The sequence below is a fragment of the Neovison vison genome, chromosome 3 (genome assembly GCF_020171115.1).
Source record: "Neovison vison isolate M4711 chromosome 3, ASM_NN_V1, whole genome shotgun sequence".
Lineage (NCBI taxonomy): Eukaryota > Metazoa > Chordata > Mammalia > Carnivora > Mustelidae > Neogale > Neogale vison.
Window position 1 is genome coordinate 12,427,137 of NC_058093.1, and position 14,993 is coordinate 12,442,129.

At 45.4% G+C, this 14,993-nt stretch overlaps 1 protein-coding gene across 8 annotated transcripts in view; it reads left to right on the plus strand.

Moving 5' to 3' along the window:
- SPATS2L (spermatogenesis associated serine rich 2 like) overlaps positions 1-7,560 on the plus strand; it is a 162,622-nt gene extending 155,062 nt beyond the window's left edge. For all 8 annotated transcript variants that reach the window (XM_044241246.1, XM_044241244.1, XM_044241251.1 and 5 more), the window contains 3 exons: positions 627-729; positions 3,719-3,939; positions 6,707-7,560. In XM_044241246.1, the coding sequence (XP_044097181.1) occupies positions 627-729; positions 3,719-3,939; positions 6,707-7,102 (720 nt within the window). In that variant the 3' untranslated portion in view covers positions 7,103-7,560. The remainder of the gene's footprint in view (positions 1-626; positions 730-3,718; positions 3,940-6,706) is intronic.
- Positions 7,561-14,993: the final 7,433 nt, after the last annotated feature.

Below are 14,993 nucleotides of genomic sequence, written 5' to 3' on the forward strand. Positions count from 1 at the left end.
CTGGCAAATTCAGGAGGGACTGAGTCATAGTTATTTCTGTATATCTCTCTCTGTCATCTACACACAGATCTTAATTTTAAATGAATTGAAAAGTAATCTCTTTCCTACTTCCTTAAACAGCACTTGAAATTCTACCATTCAAGATAATGTTTTCTAGTTACTAAAACCTTTTCGAGTGTCCTGCTTCCCTATTAGGATGGGGAAGGATTACGTGTCTTCTTTCAAGAGTGGGTGACACCTTGACAAGTCATTGGCCAAATTAGAAAGACTGCCAGAATGCAATCCTACGATCCCAAAATCTGTAACGGGACAGAACATGCTAGAAGGTGGGCGAGGGGTGCTGAAAGTTAAGCACGGGAGTCCAGATGCACATTTTGCCGGATCACAGTTTTCTCCGGGTCTGGGCAGGAGAAAGACAAAACCCTCACAGAGTCCCGAAAGGAGAAGGTGATGGATGTTTCTCCAGGCAAGTCAGACCAGGCCCGGTTTGACGGAACCTCCCAGGAGCAGAGCCGGCGTGCCCGGCCTCCTGGTTCGCAGGGACAGCGGCCGCTGAAGGGCAAAGCGACCGAATCCGCTGAGTGCCTGGGTCACTCCCGTAACCGTGGGGCTCTTGTCTCCTCCAGCACTTCGTCAGCGAGCGGAAATACGACGAAGAGCTCGGGAGAGCCGCCCGGTTCTCCTGCGACATCGAGCAGCTAAAGGCCCAAATCATGCTCTGCGGAGAAAGTGAGTTTTGCGTACTTGCTAAATAATTCTGTGTGAGTTAAGCTCGGTGCTATTTGGAGTTGATATCGGAAATGTCAGGTGTGCGGTCCCCCAGGGAGGTTAAAGCGAGGTCTAAAGAGATTTAATGATCTAAGGTCACGACACAAGTCACTAGAAATGTCAAGATTTGAACTTAGAGGCTTCAAATGCCACTGCCCGTCCGTAAATCCCCGGGATTTATGAAGCAGAACAGAACGGGTCAGCTAGTCTATATCTTTTGCAAACTTTTCTTAAGCACCGCCGGATAAACTGCCTTTCTGATTTCCACCAGCCTGGCTCCACAGAGGCCTGTTACCCTGAGAGCTGGGCTCCCTAACAAGTCTGGCGACGATCGGCTCTGGTCATAAAGGGCCCAGCTGTTGTCTGTGAACGGCTCGCTGTGCCTTGAGTCTCTCCCCCTGGTCGGTTCTGTGTGCTTGCCGGGGGAAGTCTGCAGATAATGAAGGACTTCACTTCAACCATTAGCTTTAGGCTTGTTCGCTATTAAGCTTAATTAGAGCAGTTAATGTGCAACAAAATTGGCTGATCTTTTTTTCTCCTACTCCAGCCCACCCATGGGGGCGGGTGGGGACGGGAATGAACAGCGAGATGGCGTTAAGGATGGGAACAAGGGGGAAAGGAAGGACTGGAGAGGGACGTGAATTCCCCACAACCTCAGAGTCAGCTGGAAATTTGCAACAACGTGGCTGCACTTTTGTTTTCAAAGTCATTTCCCCCCTAAGTATAAAAAAAAGAAACTTAATCTAAAAATTAGAGAACTGTATTAAATAGAACATGCCATTACCATTATGTATCCCTCACACTTTCTATGCACGTTTCATTTGTGTTAAGTCAAATATTACATCTCTCATGATACTGTATGTTATAATTTATTATACTATACTACATAATACAAAGTAATTGATTCATTTTTATCATTTCACAACATACGGTTGAGATTTTTCAATGTCAACATTTAACTCATAATTTATATGAATATAATTGACACAACCAGTCCCGTAATTGTGGACCAGTTGCTACCAACTTTTTCACCGTTAAAATAACACCACTGTGAGCATTCTTGTTCACGTATCTTTGGCAGTTATCTGATTTTCTGACTGAATGTCTTTTTTTTTTAAGATTTTATTTTTGAATAATCTTTATAAACAACATGGACTTGAACTCAACCCCAAGATCAAGAGTCACACGCTGTACCAACTGAGCCATCCGGGAAACCCCCTTCCAATGCATTTCTTTTCAATTATTTTCCTTTTTTTTTTTTTTTTTTCACTGTGTTCCCTCCCTCATGTCATAATCTATCCATCTATCATTCTCTACCCCCATATTTGCGCCATCTGAAAAACAAATGAGCGGGTTCACAGTTGGCCATTCAACTGTCCATGCAAGTTTCCACTTCAGCCTGGTGATGAGTGAGACCCTGAGGCCAAGTGACTGTCCCCATCTGAGGAGGGATGGTTGGTGCAGCTTCACCCCCTTTCCTCCAGAGCACTTCCAGGGCCATGTCGTGGAAGGAACCATCCCGTACCAAACAGCAAGTGTCCACACGAGAGACAGCCTCCCCTGTTGGAGACAGTAGTCATCCAACGGAGGACTCCTTCCAGCTCAGCTTTGTTGAGAACACACTGGAAACCCACAGCTAATGAACCAGAGTCATCCCTGAGCTGTAGGAAATAATGACCACCCCCTCGCCCCCTGAAACTGTATCTAGTGAACACAAGAGCCACTGAAATCCCCTGGTCACGTTGGGACAGTCCCCAATGGGCTATCATTGGGGACTAGAGATGCATCCCTGTCCTTCCCATTTCTAATGTTCTGTGATCCCTCCTTGTCACTGCTGATCCTCTGGAAAAACCCAATGATGAAGTCCAATCTAATACAGGTAGCACAGAACGTTGCTTTTAAAAAATTGTTGACAGTTTTAAGATTCAAAGGTCTGATTGCCCAGCATGGCAGTCAAATTCTGGTGAACGGTGAGAAGGAGGTCGTAACTTCATCCTTGAGTGGTTCCCTCCAGCCCTGACTCAGTATCATCACACAGAAATCATCCCAGCCCAAACCACCTCATTCAAAACCGGCGGGGCTGGGGATCACGAACACTCAACGGCCCAGCCCACTGGGATCTGTATGATGAGGCCCAGACTTGAGCTTTGACTCGGGACCCACCTGCAGATGAGCTGTAGAAAATGGCATCAAGGAAAGAGGCCAGATCATGTGGCTCTCGTGGGATATGAACAGTGCTTTAGGACCTGTTTGGGCCAGCAGGCCTGGCTCCGTCATCACAGAACGTGCATGACCCAAGGTGACAAAATTCCTGACACCCAGCAGAACATCTGCGTGTCCACATGCCTCCTGGTCCTCCTGTGTCTCCACAGCCCCCACTGGCCTAGCAAGCAGACGGCAGGCCCGGGCTTGGGAACAGGGAAGCCAAGAGGCAGATCACCCTTGTGCACAGGCGCGAGAGGGTACTTCGAGACTCCGCTGTCTCTCTTCCTTCTGCGGTTCGTAGCCTGAGGAATAACCCTACAGTCGCTCAGATATGTCTTCTTGCCGACAAGTGTTTCCCAACTTGTATGATGATGCCATCATCACTGTCCAGTGACTGTCACAGAACTTTGCTGGTCTCCCAGACAGGACAGTGCCCTTTCAGATGACATCTTAAATATATATACATACACATGTTTTGAAACTCCTGTGTGTGTGTATATATACATGTATGTACGCGTGTGTACGTATATATATTTTAAAGATTTTATTTATTTATTTATTTATTTGACAGGGATCACAAGCAGGCAGAGAGGCAGATGGGGGTGTATATATATATATATATATATATATATATATGTATATATGCTTTTTGAAGCTCCTGCCAGTGTCTCCCGTCTGCTAAGGGCTTCCCGAGGCGGGAGGGGTCATGGCGCAGCAGGTAACGCCAGGCGCTTTCTCGTTGCAGTCACACACCCAAAGAACAGCTATTCCTCAAGAACGCCCTGCAGCTCCCTGCTGCCCCTGCTGAACGCCCACGCAGCAGCCTCTGGAAAACAGAGTCACTTTACCCGAAAATCGACCAATCACAACAAGCCCTCGGAGGGTAAAGCCGCAACCCCCAAAATGGCCAGCAACCTTCCCAGCGCTGCCGACAGCTCTCCCCAGGCCGTGCCAGCTAATAAGCAGGTGAGCCTGTGCAGGGAGGCCAGCGTGTACTGCCCCCGGGGGTCCCGCAGACCCTGGTGCGGGACGGAACTACCTGCCGGGCTGGGGAGGCCTCTGGCCGCCGGGGGGCCTCCCCGAACTCCCCTGGTCGGTCCACGCACACTCCAGAGGCCCTTTTCCAGGCTGATGAGGTGGCCTGCATACGCCTGAAGGAGCCAGCCCTTCTTGTGCCTTTGAAGCCACACACCCCCACACCCCCACACCCCCCACACCCTTGCACACCCACACCCCCGCTCACACCCCCCACATCCCCCTCACACCCCCACACCCCCCTCTAAGCCCAGGACATGGGAATAAGATTCCGTACCTGCTCACTGACACTACTGATGAAAGGAAATCTGGCATCTGTTTTTTAAGTTCCTTGAATTCCCAATTATGTGTAGTTTTTCAGCACAAGGCCAAAGTCCGTTCAAACTTCCCTGTCTTCTTTTGAGCTTTCGGTAAAGAGAGTATCTTTCAAAATGACATTGGTAAATCCTCTCTGCCATGGCTCCTAAAAATATAAGCGTCCAAAGGTCAGTCTTCCTTCTTTCCTCCTGCTCCTCCACTGTATGCCTAAGAAGCGATTTCCCCCTGGTCATTAGAGGATGAACAAGACATGGGGTTTGATGATACAGACGTTGGGCATGCTATAAAGACAGCTTTCATGGTCTCTAAGAAAGAGAGCTCAAGTAAAGAGACTTCTTTAAAGCATTCCAAAATCCTGGTTTTCCAGCAGGTGCCCTGTTGGATTCTGTGGTCTAGGGTTTTTAGCCTTCTCATAAATGACACTGACAGGCATTTCTCTGGGCCCAGACGTCTTTCCCAACGTGAAAAGAGCACTTTGACAAGGAGCATTTCATATATTCCTGGACTAAAGATCGTTATCAGGTCTGTTTCACTTGTCATACAGCATTTGTTGTTTGGTCATTACTAAACCCCATACGAAAAGTAAGTGTAAAATTTAGGCCGGGTTTCCCTTTCACTTTTCTAAAAACAAAAGAAGCCAAATTAAATGCAAGCGACACAGATACTTTTTCAGCTCACTGTTACCATTTCCAGTAAATCATTTCAGGAGATGGCTCATTTAAGCCGAAATATTCTTCTATAGAGAACCCAGAACACTGCATACCTAGGCAAGAAGGGCCCTTGGGCCAGGCCCCACACTTGGGAGTAACCCCTCCTGGCCCTCTCGCAGCCACGGACCTCCCTATGGAGCAAGACCGAGGAGATGCCAGGACTCAGAATCGGTACTCTCCCTTCTGGAAAGTGCTCCAAATACTCCAGATCCTGAATTCTAGTCCCAAAATGGCCCCAAGCCTGCTCTTAGGGTCTGTTTGGACCGCTTTCCTGGATATGGCACCCTGAGAGCCAAACACAACACCGGTGTGCACAGCCCCAGGTCCGGAGCAGGATTACTTGTGGGGGGTGAGGACGAAGCTGAAGCAGGCTGGAGTGCCCACAGTCATGCGTGCAAGGCCCACTCACAACGTGGGAAGGAGTCAAAGCAGGGAAGAGACAATATTCACTCGTGCGGTTATATGGGCCTGCCTTTGGACTCCTGCCCGGGTCCTACGTGATGAGGGGTGGGTCTGCCCTAAACCTATACCATCCAGTCACCGCGCACAAATTTAGAACTTTGTATCTTTATAAGCCATAAAATCACACATTTTAATAATAGAAGTTTGAATTTCAGTAAAGGTCTCTGTTCATGGAACCAACTATTTGTGGATCTTATCAGGAAGACCATATGCAAAATGGGAACGTCTCTATCGTTTTCTAACTGTAGACCTTGGGCAGGTCTCTTATATTCATTATCCTCATCTGTAAAATGAAGCAAGTAACAGCAACTATCTTAAAGGGTCAGTGTGAGGATACACGAGACGGTCCCTTGCGTGAGGCCCGCCACGCTACAAGCGCTCAGTGAATGTTGGCTGTAACTGACCTCGAGGAGTTCAGAAATCCTCCCCTTGTACAGGGACAGACACACTGACTGTTGCTTCCTCTCTCCTCTTCAATTTACATTCGTGACTGCTGGTTTGTTGAAGGGTGCCAGTTTTCCAGTATGATGCTACAGAACTCATGTTGGCTGAGAACTCTGAAAAGTTTATTAGAAGAACGAATCACCTGTAGGAAAATTCACATCACCTCTACACCCTGCCAAGATCTACCAGATAGACCTCAGCCTTGTGTTTACCCAAGATGATGTTTCTAAGCTATGATAGTTGTTTTGAGATAAAAATAGAAAAGCTGCTTTAGAGAAGAAAACTTACAAACTGAATTTTAAGCAGAATTTGACATTTTGCTTCTATATCTAATGAGAATTCCTACACCTAATCCATTTAGAATGTCCAAGAAATTTTCACGGTAGAGAATTACCATTGTCCTGCCTCTGTGTTAACATTTTATTCCATGATATTTTAAGTGTATTTTATGGGGTTTCGTTGGTTCTGGCATTGTCTCTCTTAGACTTCTGAAACCTCTCTTCCAACATCAGTCATTTTTTTGGAGTTCCACTCACAAGACGGTCTGCTATTCTTTTAAGCTTGAGGATTGTATCAGCTCGACCCCATTTGCATGTTGTCATTGTCCTCTAGGGTGTGAAAAAGGTTACCTGTGGCTTAGAGGTTTGGTTTCCCTGATGTCATCTGGAGTTTGTTGCCATCCAATACCCATCTCTTTTCTTTTCGTTTTATCTTTTCTTTTTTCTTTCTTTCTTTCTTTTCTTTTCTTTTTTTTTTTTGTGCAGAATGGGTCTTCTAGCCAAAGACGAAGATTTAATCCCCAGTACCATAACAACAGGCTGAATGGCTCTGCCAAGCCACAGGGCGGTGGAAATGAAGCTGATTTGATGACGAAGGGCAACAACCGCCATGAACACAGAAGACAGCCGCACAATGGCTTCCGTCCCAAAAACAAAGGCGGCGCCAAAAACCAAGAAGCCCCCATGGGGACAAAGACCCCCGAGGCTCCAGCCCATTCGGAGAAGCCCCGGCGAAGGCAGCACGCTGTAGACAACTCGGAGGCCAGGCCGTTCCGGGGGAACGTCGCTAGGGTTTCACAGTGCAATCTCTGCCCCACGAGAATAGAAGTTTCCACAGACGCCACGGTCCTCTCAGTCCCAGCGGTGACGTTGGTGGCCTGAGTGAGGAGGAAGAAAAAAAAAAGCAGTTTTCACTCAGTTTTGGTTCCCTGCCCGAGGTGCTGACCCAATCCGCTGCCGAAAGAGAGTCAATCAGAATATCCAGACCCTGTATGGTTGTGTCATCCTCTCTTAATCATTTTTACTAATTCTAATAATCAGCTCTAGCTTGCTTTCATAACTTTCATGGCTTTGCTTGATCTGTTGACGCTTTTTCTCATCAAGACATCACAGCATTTTAGCCCAGCAGTATTTACTCATTTGTTAGGAAAATCAAGATGTGGCTACAGATCAGAGGCTCAGTAGCAACCTGTGTTGTAGCAGTGATGTCAGTCCATTGATTGTCTTTAGAGAGTTAATGTTGGGGAAAAAAAAAAAAAAACTTACCGATCAGACAACCATGATCTGCTGAAGACACATGCGCTTTTGTAGAATTTAACACCTGGTGTTTTTCTGAAAAAGAAAATATATATATATACATATATTGCTTTATTTGAAACAAATTAAAATATGCTGCATTTGACACCTGGCTGGCTTTTTTTTTTTTTTTATTGATGCCCACTTTGTTTTTCAATGTAGGACCTCCGGGGACACTGGAGGGAGTGTGGCTCAGAGCTCTCCCCAGAATTCTTGCTCTTAGGACAAGTACCTTTTCAGAAAAAAAACAATGCCTCACAATGGCCCCGGCCAGTCTGTTGCCCCACATATAAATGGGTGTGCACCCCAATCATCTTAGACACCAGATGGTAATTCGGAAGCCTTGGTTGCAAGAAACAGACCTCAGCTCAGCCTCATTGAAACAATAAAGACAATTTATTGGTTCAGTGACCGGAAAGTCCAGCAACAACGTATGCCTTGGGTCCAGGTTGGTCCAGACTCCAGCTCATTTCTCTTCATTAGCTCAGCAATCCTTCCTCCTTAGGCTGACATCATGTTCAGGGGGGTGGCAAATAGCTACTTAGCTCCTAGGGTTCAAGTCCAACCCCTGCACTGTCCTGAAGAAAAGAGACGCTGTCCAGATAGCATCCACATGGAGCACGTGTCCTTGCTAGAAGTCTGCGAGGAAAACCGTTGGCCCAGATTGCTGGTAGGCCTGTCACTCAGCCAATCAGCAAAATGGGGGAGGGGCAGCAAAGAAGGTTTACTAATTAATATATACTGGCTGGATCCCAGCCTTGGAGCTGGGGTGTGGCCAGTTCCCCAGAAGCACAGGGGCCTGTAGGAAGGTCTATGGTTTCCTCGGGAAGGGAGAATGGACGCTGGGGAGCCCAAGCCCCAAAGAACCCCAAATCCCGTATCTTTGACTTCAGGGCAGCTCAGTGTGGGCCCTACTTGCAACAGCTTCCCCACGTCCTACAGATCGGTTGGCCTCTCTCGAGTGCACACGCTGACTTCCAGCTCAACGTGAATGTTTTTTTCTGGCAACCCAGCTTGAGCGGTTCTCTTGCACAGAGCAGCCCCAAGCAGCTGAACCTACAGGCCACGCGAGCATCCGTTTCTTTGGCCAAGAGCAGGAGGATGTTTGCTTTCTCTGGAGAGAGCTTTCCGAGGTTTCTGGATGTACCAGAGATTTAATAGGAATTTTAAATGTTAAGTCACATTCCAGGAAGGAAGGAAGAGTTTGCTCGTTCAAATAAGAAAGATAAACGTTCAGGACTGCAATCCCTGTTTGCTCCATCCGAGGCCCTGAATTTATATTTTACAAGACAGAAGGACGAAGCACAAATTTTGTGTAGCGAGGTTTGGCCTGCCACTGAGAAATGTCAGTGTGTATGTGACAGCTTTAAAGATGAGTCAAATAATTCTTGCAACAGAAAAACAACGGGTTTTCCAGATCAGGGGTGCGTCTTCCTTTGTGGCTGCGCTGGCCCCACTGACTCACCAGCTCCTGCCGCTCTCAGCGTGAAGGCAGCTCAAACACATTCCCAAGCACAATGCAGATGCGCCCAGGTCACGGAGAAGAAACCAAAAAGAGTGCTAAAACGTGTTCAGACCTAATTTTGGTTTTTCCTAGATTTTGCCTTTCTTAGGAGACCCCAGGGCATGGGAGCCTTTACTAATTCGCGTGTTTGAAATGGTAATTTCAGTATTAGAGTGCCACTGTCGGGCCATTTGAATACGATAGGACATCTATTCCGGTAGAACCATTGTGATCTTCGCTGGGTAGTAGACCGTCATTCTTTTAAAATTTTTAAATTCCTTTAAAAAAAAATCCACAGTCACGAGCACTTTCATGTCTCTGCTTAATGCACAAGAACCCAAAGAATAGATTTCTCACTCTTAAACATGTCCCTAGTGGAGGTTAAATAAAGCATTGTAATACCCATGAAGATTGAATCACTTCCAAACTCACCTACATTGTACCAAGACTCCATCTGTGAAATCCAACCTCCTTCTTGGGTTCCCATTACATTCCAAATTTACATTCCATTTCAGAGGGTCTGCCTACTCCAGCTCCATCGTGTTGAGCCTCTCCAAGGGGTGCCGAATACAGCAAGGCTTAGGGAGTTAAACACAAGTCATACAAAATTCACCCTCAATAAAAGACGCAGAGGAGTTGGAGGGAAGAAACTAGAAATGTAACATACCTGCTTTAAAGCTCAGTTCACAAGTAGTTCAATGCTGCTGGCATCAGAAAAAGAGATTCTAATTAAATATTCCTAGGGAAGCGACATCAAATGAGGTTAATGGGAAAAGTTGCCAGACCAACAGCGACCTGCAGATTTTTGCCAAAGTAAGAGATTTGGGAATCCTGACTCTGAAAGCCTAGATCTGAGCCTCGGTTTCAATTTAATCATGAGAATAGGGAACCTAGGATTTGATCAGTTCTCTTTCCTGGGGCAACTGGGGTGCCGGTGGAGAAGGGGGAGCTGAGAAAGCGACCAGACCCCCGGATGCCTAAATTCAATACGGCCTTTGACTGAGAGCTTGACCCTGGCTCCCTTTCTCCCTCCCTTTTCGCACTGTCCCCCACCCTGTCTGTTTCGAGTGCCCTCTTGTGTCTAGAGATGGTAAGATCTTCACTTCTCTACAGTCGCTCATGATAGCATCCCTGAACTAGGCAATGGCACCTTCGTTACTCCACCGGCTTCAGAGGCCTTAGCTAAAATTCTGGCACAGTTGGGCTAGGACTCCGGATTTCCCCGCAGGCACCGAAAAACGACACAAAAGACAAAGATCCAGTTACCTGCTCCCACATTTCATAAGCAAACTCATCACCTCCATCTAAATTATTCAGCTGCTCCAGCATTTTCCTGAAAAGTACTGAGCCATCGTAACTTCTCGAATCTGGTGAGAAAAAATTATGATGTGTTGCTAAGTCCCAAGGATTCTCTTCTAACCTCAGAATTTGAAGCACAATTTTAATACTATTCATTGCAAGCTATTACAAGGAATATTTTTTCATCCTTTTGCTTTTTCTAACAAGGCTTTCTAAATCCTAAGCAAGTTCTCAGTCTATTCTTAGTATCAAAGAACCAGGTCCCCAGTCCTTGGCAGTAGATCGGCCCAAACCAGTGTTTAATCCCAATACAGTGGCCCCTTGAGCAAAGGCACTCTGGTCTGGATCTCGACCTGCTATCGGAGAAACATACAATGTTGCACTCCCCAAGCAGGTTGGGGTTGATTTTCAGAGGCCCCCTTGTTTGTGAACTCTGCCTCTTCTCACAGCTCACAAGAGCTTTGGGTGCCACCGCTAAGTTCAAGTCTCACAGGTGACATCGTCACACACAGTTTTTAGGGAATAAATAAATTGTAAGCAAATATTTTTCTCTGCTTGAGAAAATATGTAGATTACTCACAAAAAAAATATATTTCAGAACCACGTGCACCAATGACCAAGGGATTTCTACAGAAAACGAATGTAGAAAGTACCTCCCATCAAAAACAAAAAACTATCCTATATTTTAACTTCACATGCTTAAGTTTGAATTAGATTTGCCTGTTTCTAGTCCTTTGTGACACCTCACTTTCTATAAATTACCATCACTCTGTACCGAGTTGGCTAATACTATTATTACCCCTGTCAATGCCTGACACACATTAGGAACTCAAGAAATACAAGGGAGCAGACAGGAAAGAGTGGTCAATTCCAATACCCTTAGAAAATTCTGGAGCCCAAATGGCTTTATGCAAAATAATCCAGTAAGTCAATTCTAGAGAAGACGGGAAGACAACAGAGCAACAAAATCCTGTCCTTGGTGGCAGACTGCCTAGATTCACTTCTAGGCCTCACCACGGCCCAGCTGTGGAAACTTGGGTGTGTTTCCAAACATCTCCCTGCCTCAGTTTCTCTGTGGGCTGATAACCACACCTATAACAAACCTTGAAGGTTTGTTATAAGGATTGAACAAGTTCATCTTTGCAAACGACTTGGAATAGTTTCTGGCAGTTTGTACATATCAGGTTCCAATTAGGGGATAGTAACCACAAAGTAATTTAAATGGGGAAAGTTTATGAATGTGTATGTGGAAACTTCACATGTATGTTCTTTTTTATGTGTGTCTATATCTGTCTATAATTGAGAGAAGCAATAATTAGTAGCAAGGGGTTAGCTATGAAAGAATGCAAGAATAGCAGATAGAGGGACAATTACCACTGGAGTAGAGACCAGTGTCCAAGGAAAAAAACAAGTTTGTGCGAGCTTCCTACCCCTGCTCACTCAGGCCCCCCTGGTGGCTCTTCTTGGAGCAGGTCCTCTGTCTGCATTATGGTTAGGCCATTGAGGGGGAAGAAAAGAGCTTTTTCTGACTCTGCTGGGTTTTGATTGCTTTCAACTCAAAATAATCTTCATGCCCAAGTAGCCCATCTTGAGGCAGCTACAATACAAAAACCAAAAATGGAAGTGGAAACTAACAGGATATATGTTTTAATTGGCAGGCATGAGACACCCCTTCTTTGGTATCATCCCCCCCCTTAATCCCCAAGGCTGTGATTGACAGCAGGGATGTTTCTTCATATACCCAGGGCCCCCAATTAGGAGACAAATTATTTTGCTCAGGTTAAGACACCCAACTAAAACAATGGTTCTCAACTGGGGATAATCAACTGTGCCCACCCCTCACCCAAAGAAGACATCTGGAAAAGTCTGGAAGCATTTTGATGACAAGAACTGGGGCAGGGGTCACTGGCCAGAGATGCTGGCATAGTTACCCACCACACAGAATGATCCAAGATGTCAGTGTTATCGATGTTGAAAAATCCTCATCTGGAGGGAACAAGGGATTTGCAAAAAGGGAACACAGACAGAGCTGGTGAGAAAGTACATGTTGTCTTACTCCCCTGGCTATGCTGGGTTCTTGACCGGTTCGGCCTCGCTTGCCAGTTAACATCCAGATCGTCTGACCCACCTGTCATCTACATCAAAGTCGAGTTTCCACATCTTCCAAACCAAGAATTTAGGGGACGAGTTCTTGAAAGAGCTGTTATTGAAGCAGAAGTTCCAAAGTTTGAAGAAATCTTGGCAGATGGAAGCAATATTTGACTTTTCCCAACCTCAACAAATACACTACTTTTTGCTTTCTATAATGTGCTCTCAGTTTAAATCAAGCTTCTCTTCTATGCCCCGGGTCCCCGGTTCATCCCTGTAGCTGGGCAGAATCTTACTAAGGTAATGAGGGCTTCAGGGTAAAGGATGGAAATCAAAAGTACAAGACGCAACAGTACAGAAGGAGAAGTTGTTAAGTAAACAAATCGGGCTGAGTACTGACTGCCAGTTACTATACAATTCGATTTATCTTGGTTACAGCCTACCTCAGGAACTGTCTAGCTCGTGGATATGAACTGTCTATGGGCTGTCTCGGGCAAACACATGTGAACAAAGAAAAATTAGCTTTTCTGGAGCGACGTGGAACAATGTGTAAGCCATGTGTGTCTCACGAGGCTGACAGGACTGTAAGTGAAAATGGCCCTTCTGACGCTGCACCACCAAGTTCCATGAATAGGAAATTCCGAAAACAGCTGGAAACCAGTGTTTTCTACTTTCCCCCGTTAGCTATTCGTGTTTGCTTTTTTGGCTGCACTACATGCCTGAAATCCTCCATACTAACTGCAGCCCTCGACAAAGAATGCCTCATCTGCTCTTCAGGGAGGAATCAGCACCTTCTTGACAGTTTTCAAGGGAGTTTCCACATATGGCAGAATGACAGTACTTTCCATCAGTAGAAAGTTCCTAGTTGCTTTAGGAATACGAAGATGTAAAAAATTTGAAAACACTTTCCATTTGCTATAGTAGAAGTTCTTTCCCTTCATTTTATCAACTTTGTACTTTCCGCTTTGTCTCTAACCAACATCCTACCAGATAAAGACTGAAGCTATCCAAAGGAATTGCAGATAGAAGGCGACCCGTTCTGAGGTAACCTCATATTTATACAAATATTAGCATCCTCTAATATTCCATCCACAATTTACTACCACAAGTATTCGTGCACATTCAAAATGTTATTTTTTTTTAAGATTTTATTTACTTATTTGACAGAGAGAGATCACAAGTAGGCAAAGAGGCAGGCAGAGAGAGAGGAGGAGGCAGGCTCCCCGCTGAGCAGAGAGCCCAATGTGGGGCTCGATCCCAGGACCCTGGGATCATGACCTGAGCTGAAGGCAGAGGCTTTAACCCACTGAGCCACCCAGGCGCCCCTCAAAATGTTATTTAGGTCAAAAATGTTCTATGAACATTTCTCAGGTAAAGTCAAATATGCTTGCATGTTAATTCCTTCTTTAAAAATCCAGGACTAGCTGGATAATTATACTATATTTAACCACAGACTGGGAAGTGAGTCAACAATTTTTTCAGTGTTAGCACTTGAATAGGATTAAGTCTGTGAATGAAAAAGAAATTGCATCAGCAATTCTAGCAGAAACAATGAAGCCGGAGGACAGAGGCCAGACTTTTTTTCCTTTCTCAGAAGTCAGACAGCACTGGCATCGACCTCCCTGAGATCTCGTGATCCGTGACTCTGGATTACTTTAAACAACTTGACAAGTCCTGTAACTGTTCTGGTCATTCCTGACGGTAATTTTGGTCATTAGCAATAATCACCCTAGGAAGGAACTTCCACTACCACTTCTTCTGTTCTGACAGGATATACTCTGCAAGGTCGGAAATCAGTTTCCACAGCTCCAGAAGATTGCTACCAGACACGTTTTTTAAAATAAATATGAGGCGAAGAGAGCTGGGGATTGCTTTAACCGTTCAGAAATTTACTGAAGGGGGCGCCTGGGTGGCTCAGTCCTTAAGCGTCTGCCGTCGGATCAAGTCATGATCCCCAGGTCCTGGGATCGAGCCCACATCAGGCTCCCTGCTCAGCGGGAAGCCTGCTTCTCCTTCTCTCACTCCCCCTGCTAGTGTTCCCTCTCTTGCTATGTCTCTATCAAATAAATAAATAAAATCTTAAAAAAAAAATGACTGAAGGACTACCATGTACCAGGTATTGCACACAGAGAGGCAACAAAGTGTAACAGACATGTAATCCAAATACAATATTAATACTTTCCTGCTCAAAAACTTTAAATATTAAACAAGTTCATGTTTTTAGTCTCCTTCCTCCATCTACTGTTTCCTTTGGTCAGTGATGTTGTGTTAGTCTGTGGTTATCAGATTATGGGCCTAAAACGTGGGGTTGAGGTTGGGTGTAGGGGGTGTCACTATCGTACAGCCTTGATTTTGTTCCACCTCATTTTTTCCTTGGTCTTGAAGGAACCGGGAAAGGCAACCTTCATTATGTTGTTGTTCTGCGACTAACAAACAAAATGAACACGATCAAATAGAAGATATGAAAATACTTTCTAAAACTGTAGTGTAAGGCAATAGTGAACCAAAAATTTACTATTTACAAATATGAAACATAAATTATCAGCCTTAGGCTCTCCATGATATAACTAACCAATTTTAATCAGG